The sequence below is a fragment of the Pteropus medius genome, unplaced genomic scaffold (genome assembly GCF_902729225.1).
Source record: "Pteropus medius unplaced genomic scaffold, Ma_sr-lr_union100, whole genome shotgun sequence".
Taxonomy (NCBI): Eukaryota; Metazoa; Chordata; class Mammalia; order Chiroptera; family Pteropodidae; genus Pteropus; species Pteropus medius.
In genome coordinates, this window is record NW_024356249.1 from 5,166,924 (window position 1) to 5,186,361 (window position 19,438).

The window sequence follows — 19,438 nt, forward strand, 5'->3', positions numbered from 1 at the left end:
TTTCTATACCTCCAGTGTCACAAATAGAAAACCAAGATGCACTTCACCCCAGAAAAGCCTTGTCTCTAGACAGATCAACACACACGTGTGTGCAACACACAAATATATAAACATCTACACACATAGGCCACGTCACATTCTCTATTATGTAAAAGACAAGTATGTAGAAACAACCCCACATAAAGACACCTGCATAAATCCATAAGATCATAACTTCACATTGATAGACTAGATGGATAACCCAAAAGGCCAGGGGAGAAGGCTGATGAGAGGCAGTGTACCTGGCAAATAAGTCGTGTGATAGGTGGGGTTGGAGGGGCAGAGCATGTGAGCAGAGAGAAATGATCAGACAAGCCAGTAGTTTAGTATTTGCTTAATACTCGATCTCCTCTGGGCCTCAGAAGTGTGTTTCTTCTTTCGTTTTGCTCATTCTCCCTTCTCAGTTTTAAAGAGACCTGCTCTCTGAGCAAGAAGAATAAGACCAAAAGGGAAGAGTTGTCAGAGAAGAGGATCCGAGAGGAATATGAAAAGCTGGGAGCCATCAGGTAAGACTCAGCCACTCGCCTTCTCCCTTCGGGAGAGAGAGCGTGGCAGGGAAAGCAAGCACAGAAGCAGCCTTGTTCTCCATGGTCCCTTGAGCTGGAGGAATTTCCCACAACCACGACCCCAGGCATTTAGAGATGCTATTTAGTGCCAAAATCTGCCTCAGATTCTAGGTGGCCGCCCTTTCTCTTCCCTATATTCTGAGTCCAAGGCATTGCGGTGGCATGGGGGGCGTGGAGAGTCATAGATGGGGCAGCCAGACAAGGAACAATGCAAGACAGTGCAGCAGCCACCCTGTTGGCTGAACTCTCTAAAGTCAGGACTCCCCACAGCGCTCAGAGTGAGCCACCACAGGTCCAGTGGCCACTCCTAGGGAGCTGGGGACTTTGTACTGTATTGAGAGCATCAGGCAGCATCAAATAGATTCGAAGACAGAGGGTCCGAGAATTCACTCGCTAACTCTCGGCTATTTCTGTCAGCTTTCCTGTAGTGACCCAGCGTCTTGTTTTGGGCTGTTCTTCCTTTTCTGGCAATTGGCAGACGTGTGTAAAAGGATTCAGGTTAAAGCTGTATTTTTTTAAACTTTAATTTACAAAAGGAATACATGTTCATTGTGGAACGCTTAGAAAATACAGGAAAATATAAAAGAAAAATCGACTTGTGTTCCTAGCATCCTGGTGTTAGCTGTTAACATGATGTACTACTGTTCCATGCTTTTTTCGTTGCAAAATTATATGTATTATATAATATGTATATGTATTTTTGGTAGAATTCAATCCATACTGAAGAGTTTCATATCTTGCCTTTTTTCAGTTAGCATTAGACTGTCATTAGGATCCCAGGTAATTAACTCTGCTATAGCAACATAATTATTAGCTGCATCTCATTTTTACGCACGCTGAACTGTATTCGATGTCGTGGAATATTATTGGATATGTAGGTTGTTTCATCTTTTTACTGTTTAGTTTTTTAATAGGTAATGGTTCTATGTGTGTTTCTGGTTATTTCCTTAGATAAAAGGAATGATCGAAGTTAAGGATCCTGAGATCTACTGTCAAATTGCTTTAAAAAAGCTGTCGCAATTTCTACCTCCACCGGCAGTGTTAGAGGGGCCCATTTTACTGCACTCTCTTTGCAGGCTGTATTTTAAATTATTTCATAAATGTGTGATGTTACCTTTCCTTCCCACCGAAGTGTCTCTAGCAAACATGGTTTTAACATTTTCTGACACGGTCTCGTTTTTTCACTTTACTGCTGGCCGTTGAGAGTGTTTAAGCAGTAACTGCATTTTATGCCTCCGGTACTGAAGCTCTGAATAGAGGAGCATCCCAAAGCAAGTGAAAAAGCTAACAACGTTTGCAGTTCCTGGAGCAGGTCTGTTTTATTTTATAGCTACCCTGAAATGGTGACCGGATTTTTCTTCATCCTGATGACAGTGCTGTGGTTCACGCGGGAGCCTGGCTTCGTTCCCGGCTGGGACTCGTTCTTTGAAAAGTAAGTGATTTCGTCTCCTCCTCAAGAACAAACAACCTCGTCCTGGAAACTTCTCCGGCAGTTTTCAATGGTGTCCCCTCCTAGACTGTCAGGGACAGACATGAAGCCAGGACATCACTTTGTTCTTGTGGAAGCCTCCTCTTTTTCAGGAAGCTGCAGGATACAGTCAAGAAGAAAATACAGTCTTTGGAGTCCAGGTCAGGGGTTGGGATCCAGCGCCACCACTTATGCAGCTGTGTGACCTTGGTCTTGTCACTTAAGATCTTTTGACCTCAGCTATCTCGTTGTTGTGAGAGTTAAAGGAGAAAATGTCCCTAAAGTAAATTATCAACTGTAGAGAGACCATGGCCATGCAGTGGCTGAGGCCTGTGGGGGAAGAGGCAAACACGGCTCTGGCCACACCCCTCCCCCGCATCTTCCCGAGGGCCAGGGCCACAGGCCTCTGGCTCTGCCAGCACAGCTTCTAGTCTGAGAAAAGACACACGTGGAGGTGTGAACCTCGCAGGAAAGAGGACCCACCCTTTTCCAGTCTCCTTCACCTAAGCCAACTCCTCATCACTCCTCCTGGGACTCATCCCAGTCAATGGGCCCATAAATTCACACCAAGTCATTTTCCCTAGCCAGGCCCCGCCTTTGGACTATAACCATTGCCCATTAAATCCACCACTGGATGGCATGGCAAAACGGGCAAGGCGCAGACTGATGCCCCCTCTTGACTAGGTCCTACAGGCAGGCCTCGGGTTCAGACCATGCCGAGACGCAGCGCTACCCTGGGGCCTCCTGCCCACCTCCTCCAGCCTGCTTCTCTCTTGCTAGGAAAGGCTACCGCACCGATGCCACCGTCTCCGTCTTCCTCGGCTTCCTCCTCTTCCTGATTCCAGCAAAGAAGCCTTGCTTTGGGAAAAAGAAGGATGGTGAGAGGGGTACAAGGGGAGATGCTGGGGCTGGCTCTAGTCACGTGATACCCGAGTCAGAATTTTCAGAAGGCACCTGACCAAGGCCCTCTGATTCTGCCCCAAATAGCAGCTCAGCCCCTACTCTACAGATCATTCCCATTATGGTTCATCTGGCTCTACCTCCCTGTCTACCTGTGACCCAGGGGAGGACCGGGAGCCCTCGCTGGGGACGGAGCCCATCATCACGTGGAAGGACTTCCAGAAGACCATGCCCTGGGAGATTGTCATTCTGGTGGGAGGAGGCTATGCTCTGGCTTCGGGCAGCAAGGTAACCCTTGAATTCTGTTCTCATTGGGCCAAATAGTTTTCCAGGTACTTTACCTAGTGGAATCATTACGGTTCTGAGCAGGAAGATTCAAAGGAGCTGAAGGAGAGGGGAGTGTCCACCAAAGTCACTGGGAAGGGGAGCAGTCAGCCAGGAACAGACATCATGTCCTCCCTGAGCACCTAAGCTACTGCTACTGAGGACCGAGTTACACATCAACTGTGCAATAGTCATGGCACACGGCATTCATACCTCACTGATGGGCCCACGCTGCCAAAAACTAGGTTATTTGGATTTTGTAGCCATCTCCATCTATGGATTTGCCTGATAGATGTGCCTGTCAGGGCCCAGAGATGCCCCAAGTGACACACAACAAATTGTCCCTCAGTCAGTCCATGTGCACGTCCTGAGCCCCTTTGGAGAATGTACATTATAGCTGATGGAAATGCGCCCTGATTTCTTGATTGGGAGAATCTGGGATGAGATCTTTTAAAGGGAGCTAGTGGGAAATAGTTCAGCTTCCCGAAATGCTAACCCTTTCTGCAGTAGAAAAGGATCTTAAGAACGAATCAGGTTTCTCCCTCCACTCTGTATGCATTAACCCATTCCAACCTCGGCTCACTGCTGACTACCCATTCACTGTGGGTTGACGTATCTGCATTGTTAATAATGTCACAGTTCTACACTTGGAAGGAACCTTGGAGGACATCAAGTCTCATCTTCTACCCAACGTGACACCCCTGGCTCGAACGCCTCCAGTGACAGGACACTCCTTGAGCGAGGAACAAAGAATAGTTGTTCCCTACTCTTAGCTCAGGTCTTCTGTGTCTTACAGTTCTGCCCCTATTCTTTGGAAAACTCTCCTAGGTAATAATTATTAAAATTAAAAAAGTTATTAATCCCCTTAGATTTTTTTCCCGACCGAAACTCCTTAGTCCCTTTAGCCATTCCTCACAGAAGCAGTGTCCCCTTACCACACTGGTTCTCCCCTCAGGACTCACTACTTGCCCTTGGCCTTATTCACACGTGGTCCAGAGGTGGTCAGAGTAGATCAGTTAAATTACCCAAGCCTCATCTCTCCTCTCTGATCCAAGCTCCATCTTGGATTTTTATGGAAGCTTTTCAAGGCTTCACTGGTACTCATGTCAACATTTATGATGCAACTGCAGGCAACTAAAACCCTTCATTCTTTTAATTGTTAGTCACTATTAAGCCTCAAGACCTTCAACCAGTCCTGAATATGTGCTGTCAATCTTTCTAATTCCAAGTTCAAGATATTATATTTACCTTTATTGAATTTCAGTTGTTAGTTTTGGCCTCTAAGCCTAGCCTGGCAAGATTTTTTTCTTTTAAACCAAAATGGTGCATGTATGGCAGATAGTACAGTTGATATTTCTGCAGGACCCTTGCTGTACTAATTCTAATAATATAATTCAGGTACGATATATGTGATTCCCACTGGGTATGAAATAATTTCAGTCTTGACCGCAGTGAGGAAAATCCAGCGTAAAATGTTTCTACACCAAGTGTTTAAAAAAGTAAGACTTCCTTTTTTGTGTTCTTTTTCTAACTTTGCAGTCTAATTTATCAATTTACCTCAAATTATAGTATAAAATAGTTCTTCTGGAAAATTATTGCCATTAAATTATTTCACTTTACTTACAAGTGCTATTTGGGTAACATGATAATAGAACTCCATTTCTTTCAAAAATGTAATATTTCCACTCAGCTAACAGCTTTCCCTCCCCAGTCTTTGTCCGGGGACCACGGTTTAATGTGTTACAAGAGATAACAATTACAGAGTTCCTGTAGGCCTCAAGGCTCTGTACCAACCATTAAGGGATGTAGTCTCCACATATTGGATTTGCAACTCTCAGTTAGTTGAAAAAAAAAAAAAGTGCTTGAAGGTAAAAGTGGCTACGGCAGAGAGAATTCTGAAGGCCCTTGGCCATCAGTTGCCTATGAGGTTGTCACGAGGTGGCCAAGGTGCTGTGATCAGATGAGCTTTTGAGGAATTTGGAGAAAAAGTAGCTGCTGACGAAGTGGCGAGGCTGTCTTTCATAGTAAAGCGTGAACAGGACTGACAGCCTGAGGAATCATAAACTGTCTCACCTCGCTTCATGCCCTTTATTGCCCTTTATTGCATTTGCAGTCTCTAGGGTAGAGAAGAAAATCAGAGCATGTCGACTATGGAAGAGAGACGAAGGAAGGAGCGAGGGAAGGAAGGAGGTTGCATATGGCAACCTGGGAATTTGTAGTACAAAAACTAAATGGTGACTTTGATTTTTTAGGGGAGGGGGAGAACCCTCACTATTGGCAGATGAACAGCTTCCAACCCAATGAATTATTTTAAGTGGGAATATTCATTCATTGGCGTAGATGCGTATAAATGTCGCTAATGGAAAATGTTTAAGAGCGGCAATACGCCTTCATTATCTCGTGTCATCAAAAAGCACTGGCAGGTCGCAGCCCTGATGTCGGCCCTGATGGGATGCGAACCTGAAATGTGGTGAATGACTGTCTTACAGGGCAGAGAGGAGGCACCTTCCCCACTGGCTGGAAACAGATGTATAATCCCCTCTCCTTCATTCCTCATGCAAAATTTCTAATGTTCAGTCCTGCCCACTGAAAAATAGGAAAGGTTACTATCCTAAGATGTTGAACGTTTTTTCCCCTCTCTCAGGCGATAAAAGAAATGGATTTTAAAAGCAGAGTTAAGGATTACACTTGGCAGCCTGTGTATAGGGCACTGTTGATCGGATGCATAAAGAGTGTGTCAGAGGCTGTAGGAGTAAAGAATGAAGTTGAGGAGCTGACCACCCCAAAGATCTTTAACCCCTGCCGAGCCGTCACAGCAGTGCTAGGAAGGCCCGTGGCCATTAGGGTAGGTGGGTCGCCATTCCCCGTGACAGCGACTGACCAGGAAACCCTAAGACTGAATGTTATACAATCATAAAAAACAATTTTCTGGGCTAGAAAAATGATCTCGTCACAAAAATCAAGCATGCCGCTGGGCTGCGTCCACCAGGAAATAGGGAGACATTTAGATGGCTCCTGGGGTTCCTCCCAGCCCCCAGCGCCCCTGACCTGCTGGCTCTCAGAGTTCCACTGGGAACGTGCTTCTCCTCCTTTCTTCTCACTGTTTCCCCCTGGCCTGCAGAGCTCTGGCCTCTCCACCTGGATTGGGCACCAGATGTTGTCCCTGAGCAGCCTGCCGCCGTGGGCTGTCACCCTGCTGGCATGCATCCTGGTGTCCATTGTCACAGAGTTTGTGAGCAACCCAGCCACCATCACCATCTTCCTGCCCATCCTGTGCAGCCTGGTGAGTAGAGCAGGCTCCCGACGTCCAGACGGGCTGCCCCAGGGGTCTGCAGTGGTGGGGAGCAGCGGCCGCGGCTCTACTCTCCCCTCGTCATTTTCACGGCAAACTGGTGTTCAAACCATAGTTTGAAAAAATTAAGTTTTTCAAATAGCGACTGGTAAGTAAACAGATAAAGAAGCCATAGCAAGGGTTCTAGAAAACCTTTCCCTAAAAAGGCGTTTAGAGGCAGCCCTGCAAGGAAACAAGAATGAAGAAAATAACCTTAAAACCCTAGGAGTCCGGTTCCCCACAATCATCATCGGCCTTGCACTCCTGAGATAAGGGCCAGAGAAATAATGATAGAAAATGAAGGCAAAATGCTCCCAGGAAGAAGCAGACTCAGCCTCAGTGGCCAAGACCTCAGCTCTAACCGCTATCACCTCCACCCAATTTCGACGTCCAGAAGGTTCTGAGAACGGGGAGCAAGGCCAGCCTCATCCCGCGACCTCACAACAGTGTTAGTAATGGAATAGGGGAGGGAAGCGGCTGCCAGTTCTGAGCCTGGCTAAGCAGCCCCAGAGGTAAGGCCCCGGACACCACGCTGCGTCCGACCATTCTGTGAGGTGGAACCTACGAAACGAAGGCTCTTCCCTGTCCCCACCAAAACGACATGCTCCTGCTCTTTCTAGCCCCAAACTCCCCAGCCACTCTCTCCGCTCGCTGTTCGGATGCCTCCCTCTGAGCCCTTCCTCCCATCATCTCGTTAGTGTGAGCATGGAGCACACTCAGTTAAAACTGGGCAGCATCAAGGGCCAGCCCCTGGGTTTGAACCCATGGAATTCATATAACAGGTACTTTACCTAGAAAAAAAAAAAGCCCATTAGTTCTGTACCCCAAGGATGACGGATCTCTACTGCAATCAAAGCAGCTCATTCATGAGATCTGTGTTTGAAGAAAAAATTTCTCAGCGAAGGAGTAACATTTAAAGAGCACTTCCTTAGAAATGAAGATAAAACAAGCCTCTGAGGCGTAACTCCGAGCCCACGTTTCCATGGGAGTGGGTAGCACGGGGGCATCTGGCCTGGCCAGCACTGACGCCCTTGAGGGCAGTGCTTTATCTGTCCCTAGCACGAGGCGTCCAGCCAAGGTTAGCCAACACCCAGCCATCGTTTAAAGCACGTTTGTGATAGTAAAGACAGGAAACAAGTCTAACGTCAACACTGTTTCTGTGGATTCTCTCTTCTTCTAGTCCGAAACGCTGCACATTAACCCACTCTACACCCTGATCCCAGTCACCATGTGCATCTCCTTTGCAGTGATGCTGCCTGTGGGCAATCCCCCCAACGCCATCGTCTTCAGTTACGGGCACTGCCAGATCAAAGACATGGTGAGTCACAGGCGTCCTCTTTCCACCAGGCCCAGCTGCCAGGAGGACAGGGCGACTGGCTCCACAGCCTTCTCCTAAAGTTTATTATTTTGTAGCGGTTGTCCCTGGACTTGTCAACACTCAATCTAGTGTGGCAGAAAGAATGGTACTAGTAAAAAGGTTTGGGGTGGTCCATAAACATCAAGAATAGTATAATAATGTGCTCTCCCCACCCTTATCTGGGAGAAAGTGGGGACATGGACAGAGAGAGCTGGGACAGAGGCAGGACGTGGCCCAGTTCCAGAAGGCATGAGCTTGCAGTCTTTGCTTCAGTTTCCTCATTGGACCAGTGGGGACATTCATTCAAAAAGCTGCTGGTTGATTCCTAAAAGGCGAAGTAGGAGAAACCGTGCAAACAGACCTAAAGTAAAAGGTATTTTGTGAGAACAGGATCCTTCCGTTGAACTCTTCCCCCAAGCGAGAAATTCCTAAAAGCAACAATGGCAAAATGCAGCGTCCACAGCTCATTTCTTAGTTTTCACCTGGGCTCACAAAAGATGGCTTCGAAGAGACGTTGTGCTGCTGATTTTCGTGTTGGGCATATCCACCTTCCACTCCTCAACCTATACTCACTGCTATGCTTCTTAATATCCAGGGCTGATGGGGGCTGGGGAAGGGTGAAAAAAAAGATATAAATTACTGGGACCTGACGGTCTGAAACGGCCCGTTCGCCCTCGCTGAGGGTCTCAAAAAATGTTTCACTAGAGTCCAAACTCGTTCTCAGCAGCCCACTAAGTATCACATGGAGGAAAGAGCTACAAGCTGGTAGAGTCAGAGCCTTTCTACTGTTCACACTGCCCTCCTAGGTCATCTGTAATTCTTCAGGGCCACCCCTCCCCTCTACTTACTGAACAACAACTCTCGGTCATATTGAGCCCTGCTCCAATTCTCCTGTACCCCTGCATCCTCTGTGTGCCCCCACCATTCACCCCCAGCCTCCTACCCTGGAAGCAAACGATCGAGGTGGTAATTTGCAAAGGCACCAGATGACAAGAAGTGAGCCAGTCCTGGGTTCTACCCCCAGCTTGGGCCTGACTTGAGACCTCAATTTCCTTACCTGCTAAATGAGGAGGATCCGACTAAGTGCTCTACATGGTCCCTTTCAGCTCTTTTAGAAGCTGCCACCACTCGCCTGCTAGGGGACACGGGTGCTTCTCCATGCCAAAAGGCCCGGGGCCAGGTGGTTAACAGGTCCTGGGCGTAGGCCACAAAGCAGAGAGGGGACACGCCTAGTCATCTGCTTGGAACAATTTCCTAGCATTCATTTTCCCTTGCAACGTTCCCAGCTTAATGCCAGCAGTGAACTTGTCCCGGCTCCACACACTATGCTTGGGTGCACCCTGGCACGGTGCCAGCTATCCTCGCGGTACATTTTCCCACCTGGCTCTGCCATCATCCCTCACGTCCCTCCCCTGCCACCTGAGAGTGTCCATGTCGAGGCAGAAATGGAAGGGGTCAGACTCAATGAGGTGACATTCCCTCAGAATAAAGCAGCAAAGCTAGCACGCCTGTGTCACCTTCCCAGGCAAGGGCTGAGCAGAGGCAGCTGACCTATTTCCCCAGACAAACCCAAGACACACGACTTCCATGAGCTGTTTCTTGAAGGGAAAGTAAAAGGGGAGGGAGTATGGTGGCAAAGGCTTCAGACTACAGCCCCTCCCGCGAGCCCCTTATGTGTCAGCACACTAAAGGCGCTGAGAAGGCCCTGCCTTAGAGACCCAGGTCATTTTGCTCAACTGCGCTTCCCTATGCAGGATCCTTCTTCAGTGTGACTTATTCACATCTCTGGTGCCCTGAGGCCATACCTACTAGGCCTCTGCAGACAGTGGGGGTGCTTTGAGTAGAGAGGATTTTAAGGGCCCGCTGCAACCCCAAGTCCTCCCTGCCCTTCCACAGTCCTGTGCCACCCTAGGCAGCACGAGAACACTCCAAGCAGAGACCGAAACAAATCAGGGCCAAGCAGGTGGGCTGTGATCACATCACCACAAGGCTTGGGGGAGGCGGGGCTCGGTGGGGAATGCTCTGGGATCTGCGCTACTGCCTCCTGAGTGACTAGGCTGTGCTGGTTTGTGTCCTGCAGGTGAAAGCTGGCCTGGGGGTCAATATCATTGGCCTGGTGATAGTGATGGTGGCCATCAATACATGGGGAGTTAGCCTCTTCCACTTGGACACTTTCCCAGCCTGGGCTAAGGTCAGTAACATCACCGACCAGGCCTAACACAGTGGGCAAACGGCCAACCAAAGGAGCTGCCAGCGCCCAGCAGAACCTGACCTATGGGCCAGGAAAACCAACAGGAGCACCGAACCCCAGCAGAAGATCCGCTATCTACCACCTCAAGTGAGGTGCGGGAGGCTTCCGACAACCAAACACAGGCTTGGCCCCCCTTCCTTAGCGCCATATCTCAAGAAAACCTAACGCTTTCTCACTTCCTTCTACCTAGTCTCTCCTGTCTTCTGAAGACAGGAAGAGAAGAAAATTTGTCTCGGTTGCCCCTCACAGGCTAAGCCGCACAAACCTCCCAGCCTCACTAGGTGTCATTCTCAATTTTTTAATCCCTTTTTAGGAGTTGAAGGAGAAAGCCAACTTATCCTACCTATGCACAGACAGTGAAACCAGTGATATCTTCTCTTTGGGAGGAAAATCTTACCCAGAACTTGAGACCTCACATTAGCTCCTTTCTCTTAAGTGTTTCTATCCTAAGTTCTCGCCACGAAAAGGCAGTTTGTGGCAATCAGTTCTCTTTTATCGCTACTTGGATTCCCTTTTAAGTATTTCTCTTCAGTGGCTTCTCTTTACCTTGGCACCAAATTCCTATAAAGAAATAGGTGTTCCCCTTTTGGAAAGGCTGGTGCTGTTCTCTCTGTCAGAGGAAAAGGAAGTAGAGAAAGAAGACGTTGCGATTAGCATCTCTCTCTACACTCATCATGAGCCATCAATACCATGGTGTCGGTTAAGTGCTGGGAGAAAGAAAAAATTTCATGCCTATCTTATTAAGGAGGCCAAAGCTATAATTAAGACCACAGCGCAATTAGTGATATTTGACTGGCTTTCTTCTGGATGTAATGAGTAGTTTGTTCCTGAGAAGACAAGTACAGAAAGGTCTAAACACATCAGTCTCTTGCTACAAGTAGAAGAGCCCCTTGAGGGGACAGGAGATGTCTTATATCCCTCAAAGTCTCCAGCAACTTATACAATATAGTAAACTGTAACTGCTCAATAAATGTTTCCCTTGAGAAAAATCACTTTGGAAATCAAGGCCTCCTTTTTCCTCCTGAAAACCATGCCATTTTCTCTACAGGTGTCCTTTCTGTATGACTGACTATAGCTCCCAACTCCTGCCGTTTCCTGGCATTACAGAATTCTGATTTCCACAAGTTACGTGCTTATGGGAAAAGAATATCCCGCAGTTATTGTTTTTAACTGATTTCAAGTTACTACTGTTAGTATGTGCTGTCTTCTCACAGTAATTTATCAATGAAGTCACTCCCTTAGTTTATCAAGTATCTGTAAATTGTAAATTCCTTTTGTGACGGTCAACACTCTGACCGCAGCATGACTGACCAGGTTTAACCATGAAAATTAATGCTTCTGCCCTGTCAATTACCTTAGGTCAAATTATTTGGCCACTTATAAAAGGGATGAACTAAAGAGCCCAAATAAACTATCAGTATTAGATACAAAATAGCTGGTTTGATCGGAGCCAGCATCTCAGTGTTACTCCTATTGTCAGGGCAGCCAAATCGTCAGATGCTGAGCCGTTACAGAGACACTGAGCCCCTCAGTCAGAGGATGAGACAAAGGCGCAGATCATTGTTATGGTCTCGGGAGTATAAACAAATGAAGAGAAAGGAACGCTGACTTGGAATTGAGCTGACTTAGAGTGACTGGCCACTGTCTAGCTATTCGAGAACCCGACTGGACCCCAAAGGGAAGGCAGTGCAGCTCCCTGCTGCAGCTGCTGCCAGCTGCTCCCCGGATGCACCCCAGCAGCCAACTCGGAGAGAGCGCTCACTGCGGTCTGGGCTAGCGGCCGTTCTAAAGAACAGCACTGTTCTCTCCCCAAATCAGAGACCCAGGCCAAAAAGACTGCTCATAGCAGTGACAGGAAACATCAGACATGACTAACAACCCCTTGTCATCCAGAACCACTCCATGCAGGACAATACCAGCTCCCCTTTGTAATCTTATGCCTCCTGCAAATAGATTATGACTTTTACCTTCTAGCACTATATGGATGCAAAAGCTGTAAATGATCATCTTATACGAGGTCATTTGACAGATGATGACACTGAGAAGCAAAGACACTAAGTATAATTGCATCTTATTCTCAATTATCAATCAAATTTGCTTAGTCGAAGTTGCCTTTGAAGTTCCTTTAAGTCACCCGTGAAGCGCATGGTGCATACCTTTTACAATAGCATTTCCACGGCATAAAGACTCAAGTGCCACCTTTCAATAAAAAAGTGCTAGTTTTCCCTTCAGTGTCAGACTAGATGTGTGTGTGTTTTTTTTTTCAGTCGGACACCAAATAAAGTAGTTGGCTTCAGGTTTAGGGCCCGTGATTGAGGAAGTTTATCTAAACATAGTACCACTCTCGGTATGGAAAGATGTCCACACCACTAGCTCACAAAGGAAACAGAGGCCACCCGAGTCCACAGGCAGCTCTCCCTGGGGCTGCCCTCAGGGAATGGATGCAGCACAACGGCCCGCACTATTTACGTGGCACATTTTTCTTGTCCCAATCCTGTGCAATTGTATGGTGGATGACGCATCTTCGGAAGGCCTTACTGACCGCAGAGGCAATGGTTCAGGCAGGCCCAGGACGCGGGGTCTGCGGTGCCAACCCCAAGCACTTCTGTTTGTTCTGTTTCCCAGTGCCTCGCAAACCAGGCCGTCCATTAGGTCTTCGGTTTGTGAAAAAATACGTTGCAGCCAGATTTAGGAAAGTTATAAACTGAACATTTGAAAATCTGTGTCACAAACTCCCCTCTTAAGACCAGGCGACATCTCAAAATATTTTCCCTTCACCACCCTGTTCCTTTCCACTAGGCCCTAACAGTCAGTAGGGAAAAAAGAACTCATTCATCTGTGTAAGGAATGGAAATGTTATGTGCAAAGTCCAAGACGGGGAGTTGAAGAAAAGCTTCATTTGCTCCAGGACAGTATATAGTGTTCCTTCAGGAGGAGTAACAGAAAAAGCGTTAAAATGCGGGAGGCCTCAGCAGAAAAACACACACCGCACAGCGTCTAGGGAGCGAACTGCTTAGCGGCAATGAAAACACTGTGCGTGTGAATCTATGCTCCACGGACCAGAACGCAGACACCTGGAAAACCCACACGTCGTCACTTTATCTATAGTCACACAAATGAAAATTAAATGAGTTAGATAAAAAGAAATAAAGCTGTCCCTTTCAATCAAAAGCACGTAACTCCTTATTCACATAAAACACCAAATCAGAAGAAAAACCTAAAGACTTCAATTGGGAACTAAAATACATAAAATAACATCAAATCCAGCCCCTTTTGATGATTTTAAATAAGGTGGTTTTGGTTTTTCTCTCCCTTTGGGAGGTTTAAGGATAAGCTTTTCAAGTTCAGTGTATTCCTTAGGTTCCCAGCATCCACCCTGAAGTTAATTTTTCACGTGTGAGTAACCTTCAGTGGTACTGAGTAACCTTTCTCTTGGTCAGATGTGGCGATAAGTTTGCTTAAATCACATCAACAGTTTTCAAATATTTCTTAAAGGGAAAAGAAGGCATGTCTCGTGGTGGCTCTTCCCATCCCTCCACTGGTTTTATAAGGCAAGGGTCCCTAAAGAACACACAGAGTACATAACTCAGTGCCAAGGTGACAGTTGCTGCATGCAACCCCCCACACTACTCACCCTAAAATCTGTGCTGGTCTGGGTTCTTTCTATATCTCAGTGGAGATAATCCTGCCTGAGAACTCTGAGCCCCTTTTCACTGCTGTAAGAACCTAAGATAAGGAGAGGGTGTCTGAACAGTGCCCACTAAGTCAGCTTGTGTCCACTGTGCGGCAGTTTAGCTGGGGAAGGTGAACACGAGAACTGGTTCCCTGGATGGCTCCCACTGGTAGAAATGAGCCTATCATTGAGGTTAAGTGTCACTCCTGAGTCCAAATGAACTCTGTCCATAAGGTATAAATAATATAAAAAGATCTGATCTCCTAATATCTAAGTGACCTTCACCTCCAAAGAAGCCACTCTGGGAGACCATACACACAAATAACAGTATCACAACGGATAAAGAGGAACACTAAGCTTGTCGCATTCTGAATGCCACCATGGGTGACAAACCTTTATCCTTCAAGGCTGTAGTTCATCCTGGTAACAATTCAGTCATTTAAGATCAAATCTCGTGAGCGAGGTGGTATGATCAAAGCGGATACTGCAGCTTTTCAACAACCAAGAGTGACTACAAAATGATGACAAATTTTGCATGGTTCATAAACTAGTTCCAAAAATGACTGCAGAGAAACAAAAGTATTCTGACCAAAAGCAGCATGTTTGGACTAAGGGCTACTATTTATTGGGCAAATCTGCAAAGTGCCATGCAACACATCACATACATTATGTCAGGTATTTCTCATGGAAGCCCTATGAGGTAGGTATTGCGTCTGATCTTAGAGAATACAAGTTTCAGAAAAACAAGCCATTTGCCCATGATCACACCTCTAAGGTGAAGCCAAATTACAATACGATTCTAATGTCTCGCACACCAGGATAAAATAGCACGAGACAGGACACAACCTGACACTCATGAGTAAAAGATTAAATAAATTATGGCATCTTCAGTAGATAGAATTTTATGCAGCCAAAAAAGGAAAGATGTCCTTTGCTCCTTACATACTTATATGGAATGATCTCCATTAAAGAAAAAAAGGCTGGGGCAGGGTCTATGTATACGTTATCACTTGTATATAAAAAAAAAAAAAAAAAACCCTGCCCACATATTTGTTTATGCACAGAATCTTTCTCAAGTAAAATGGTGACAGTTGCCTGCCCCCAGGAAGAGAAACTAGGAGTTAGGGGAGGGAGAGGCCCTTCATTCTAAATCACTCTCTTACCTTGACTCATGGGGAAAAGTGATGTTTTCAAACATTTTTGTTTAATTGTAAAAAATGGACTGATTATACATTTGACAAATTACAATGGTAATTTCTGATTGCAGAAAAAAAAACCCAAAAATTTTCTTATGAGAATCACTAAAGTTATAATCTAAATAATTTTTAATGTGAAAAGGTATAAAATTTCCTTTGTAGACAACTTGTCACTTATCTATCATGTAGTGTCAAGTACACCTGTAATTCCTTAACATAAGTATGATTCTTTTGAGGGAAAAGAGCCAAATCAAATACATCATTAAGGAAAACTGTGCATATTAGATTATGAATTCTGAGGACAGAGGCCATTATTTTACATATTTCTTAATTCCCCAGTTCTTGACGGGGTTCTCGGTATAATTTCTCAGTTAATGAGTAGCAAATTGATTTACTGTGAAGTTATGTCAGTTATACTGACAACAGTATAAAATAAATGGATAATTCACCAGAAACTGGCTTCTAGATTTCAGTTTTAATTACCTTGAAACATCATAATTTAGTACCAAATGTTTAAACACCTGTTATAATTGCTAAACTGCGAAATCAGCATTATTTGTATCTGATCAGCTATATAAAACTCATCGGTTTTTCTTTCGAAAAAAAGCAGGAGATATCCCAAAGAATAAGGGAGAGACTGCTAATTAAAGGTCATGTTTACTAATCTAGCACCGTAATTCCAGCCTCAGGACCTCCCAAGCAGCTGGAAGGAGGAAGAGGAGAAGATGTTAGAAAAGTAAGGGTAGTTCTTAACTGGTGGCCCCATTTGTGCTGTAAGGCAACGCAGGGTCTAGCAGAGACTGGAAGGTAAGACAAAAGCTTTTGGTTCAGGTGGTAAAGGAGGCCCTCGAGAAGAGTAGAATCAGCGGATCCTGGAGGCAGTGCTGGAGCTGGCATCAGGAACTAGGGGGTTTCTTCTTGGTATCCAAGTCCTTTTTAATTTCTTCAAGTTTTTTAGCCAGGTTTGGTACCTTTAAAGAGAAAAGAGATTATTATAATTTTGTATCTAACTAATCAATATTCTTCTACTTCTCTTCTTCCAAGGATAAATGGTTATTGTACAGTTTTTATTTTCCTCTGAAAGAGACCTGCTAAATAGTGGTGTTTCTTAGCCTTGTAAATGTGTAAGAAGGCTCTCTGAAGTTGTAAGTTAAAGTATGCTCCCTCCCTGAAAGCCACACCGATTTCAGCTTGTATATACCCACTTAGCCCCTCAATCCAGTGCTGACTAGAAGCTGTACATCTAACCAATAAACGTGATATGCTCCTGCCTAGAAAACCACATGACTCAAGTGAAGGCTGACAGAGGGAATTTCCTTTGTCACAGAAAAAGCTTCACTACAAAGGTGAGTATCCTTGTCTCTTTAAAACGAGCATTATCTCTCCAGAATCCCCACTGATGGGCAGTTTCGCTACTGGTTTTCTACTACCACATCTATAAAGTGAGGCTAATACAACTCCCCGCTTCACAAAACTCTGTCCTCCTTGAATGTGCTGTGCTACAGAGATCCACCTCCAAAATTCTCAGTCATCTGTACTACCCGGTAGGGGGGCTGAAAAGATTATTCAATTAATCTTTCAATTCTCACTTGTCACATGATTTGCCATAAAATTTTAAGAATCTAACTTAAAATTCTCGGCTAACAAATACAGCTCAGGAGCAGTATGAGACCATCCAAAGTGATGCGATTTTGCCCTCTTGTGGTGATGTGGAGGACGGATGCTTCTAAGACTTAGGTTAGTTTTTCAAACAATGGAAACTCTTTCTACGAAATCCAGGACTTTTCCCTCAGATCTAGGGACCCCATCGATGCTGGAAGGCACACCTTTCTTCAACAAAGACAAGTCACCACAAATCGGTTTCATGGAATCGTGGAGGATGTGGATATGGTCACTTACGTTGTAATTCTGAGCCAGATACATTCCAACCAGGTTGCCGAAAGTAAATCCAAGCTGAAAGAACAGAACAGGAAGAGTTACACTGAGCTCGGTGCCATGTGACACCAAACCGAACCGTACAGACAATGTTCTCCTCAGGGGCTTGGGTAGTTAGAAGACCCCAGGGTCCAGTCTAGGGCTGGATAGGGCACAGTGTGAAATTTACATCTTGCTTCTATAAAATAAACGTAGAAATGTCCTTGCGAAAGAATAAATGGTAGCACTGAATCAATCTACCCTAAATTCTCCTTGGCCCCTCAGGACCCCCATAAATACCTGACTGTAAGTTCTGGAAACCCAAGCCAAAATTATGATTGTTGTTGTTAAAAGCTTTAACTGTTTTTCTTTTTTTTTATTTTGGTTATGAGTATTGTTATTCCTCATGATATCAAATAAAAAGTATTCAATTTAAAAAGGTCTTAGAAAAGGAAGGGACTTTCAGTTTAATCTTTTTATATTTCAAGAGCACGAAGCCCAGGATGGTGAAGTGACTTGTCAGGACAACCTCAGCTAGATACAAACACACACTCAAAATCTAAACTATACGATGACAGAAAAAAAGAAGAAATTCTGACATATCAAAAGCATAATTTCAATTGATTTGTTGTTAGTAAATTAAGAAGCATAAAGGAGGCTATCTAGTCTCTAATATAGACCACTTTCTGATCATCTGACTGATCAGACACATCTTGTGAAATCATATTTTTATCCAGGTGGGATTGAGAGGCAAAAAGATTTTTTTCACTCCTATGGGTTGAAACCAGGTAGACAGAGATTTTCCAAACCCAGAAAGAGTATTATATTTGCTTAAAAGAAGAGGGGAAAAAAATCAACTGAGAATGTTAGCTCTAACAACAAATAAGAAGAATATGGGATTGAAAATATTTCAAGAAAAATAAACTACTTTTGGTTCTACCATTGCCTAATTGTGTATCTGTAGGCAAGACACTTAACCTCTTTGGAGCTTTGCCAATTTGAATTCCTGATTTATAAAAACATTACACTAACAAGGCTCCTCCCAGCTCCAACATTCTACGATTCCTGGTTCTTAAAACGGGATCTCAAAATAAAAGTGGTATATCTAATGTGGCTTCATTCTGTCAACTTCATCAGACATCAGTTATTGTAAACCACAAAACAAAACAAAAACCATGGACCTCTAGACAAGTCATATTGAATTCCAGTTTCAGAATACCGCTTGGTCTACCAATGAAATACTGTAAAATTAAATGTACAACATAAGAAGATAAATGTTGCACATTAAGAAAAATGTTGGGAAGAATGCAGGAAGTCCGAAAGCATTTTTGTATGTTGTTCATGGGATGCTCCATAGGCAAGGTTAAATAGAAAAAAATTAAAAACATAAATAAATAATATATAAAAATCTAAAAAACTGAAATCGAAATCCGAGGAATGGTAACTCATTAGTCTGAGAAATCAGCCTGGAGCAGGTGACAGAAGGTCCCGAGTGAATGTGAAACCTCTCTCCAGGCCATGAATGCTTAATACCTTCCAGGCCGAGCCCTGGAAACCTCATCAGTAGTCCATCCAGATGGCCGCTTTCCCCACGTCCCACTCCACATCACGTGGTCCCCCACAGTATTCCCTGCAGAGGAGGTGGCAAGCTAATGTGAATGAATTGGTTTTCTTCCTAAAAAGCAGTGAAGATCAATGAAATAGAATGGAGGGTCCAGGTATAAGTCTTTACAATTTATGGTCAACTGATTTTCCACAAGGGTACTAAGACATTCAATGGGGGAAAGACGTTTTTGAGAAATGATGCTGGGACAACTGGGTATCCACATGCAACAGAATGAAGTTGGACCTCTACCTCACGTCATAAACAATACTAAGACCTAAATATAAGAGCTAAAACCACAAATCTCTTAGGGGAAAACAAAGCACTCAATCTGCATGACCTCGGGATAAGGAATGGTTTCTTAGATATGATACCAAAAGCACAAGTGACAAAAAAAAATTTGGTAAATTGGACTTTCAACAAAATTAAATGTTTGGGTTTCAACGAATACCATCAAGAAAGTGAAAAGACAACCTATAGAATGGAATAAAATATTTGCAAATCATGTATTTGATAAGGGAATTGTATATAGAATATACAAGAAATTCTTATAACTGAATGATAAAAAGACAGATCACTCAATTTAAAAATGGGCAAAGGATTTAAATAGACACTTCTCCAAAGAAGATATACAAATAAGTGGCCAATGAACACATGAAAAGATACTCAACATTATCAGCCATTAAGGAAATGCAAATCAAAACCGCCATGAGGTACCACGACACACCCACTAAGATGATTTTAATTGAAAGGAGCAATGTTCCAATGTGGACAAATTGGAACCTTCGTACCTTGCTGGCGAGGAATGTAAAACAG

General features: G+C 44.6%; 1 protein-coding gene and 1 long non-coding RNA gene across 2 annotated transcripts in view; one reads left to right on the forward strand and one right to left on the reverse strand.

The window, feature by feature from the left end:
• The window catches only part of SLC13A4 (solute carrier family 13 member 4), a 37,792-nt gene extending 27,589 nt beyond the window's left edge, over positions 1-10,203 (forward strand). Inside the window, exons 11-17 of the mRNA XM_039860889.1 lie at positions 444-545; positions 1,936-2,037; positions 2,854-2,951; positions 3,137-3,261; positions 6,419-6,580; positions 7,809-7,946; positions 10,066-10,203. Coding sequence (XP_039716823.1) covers positions 444-545; positions 1,936-2,037; positions 2,854-2,951; positions 3,137-3,261; positions 6,419-6,580; positions 7,809-7,946; positions 10,066-10,203 — 865 coding nt within the window. The remainder of the gene's footprint in view (positions 1-443; positions 546-1,935; positions 2,038-2,853; positions 2,952-3,136; positions 3,262-6,418; positions 6,581-7,808; positions 7,947-10,065) is intronic.
• On the reverse strand, positions 1,910-6,461 carry LOC120601183 (uncharacterized). The gene is made up of 2 exons (XR_005652381.1): positions 6,346-6,461; positions 1,910-2,931 (listed from the first exon to the last, which is right to left on the reverse strand). It is a non-coding gene; the product is annotated as an uncharacterized LOC120601183 (long non-coding RNA).
• Positions 10,204-19,438: the final 9,235 nt, after the last annotated feature.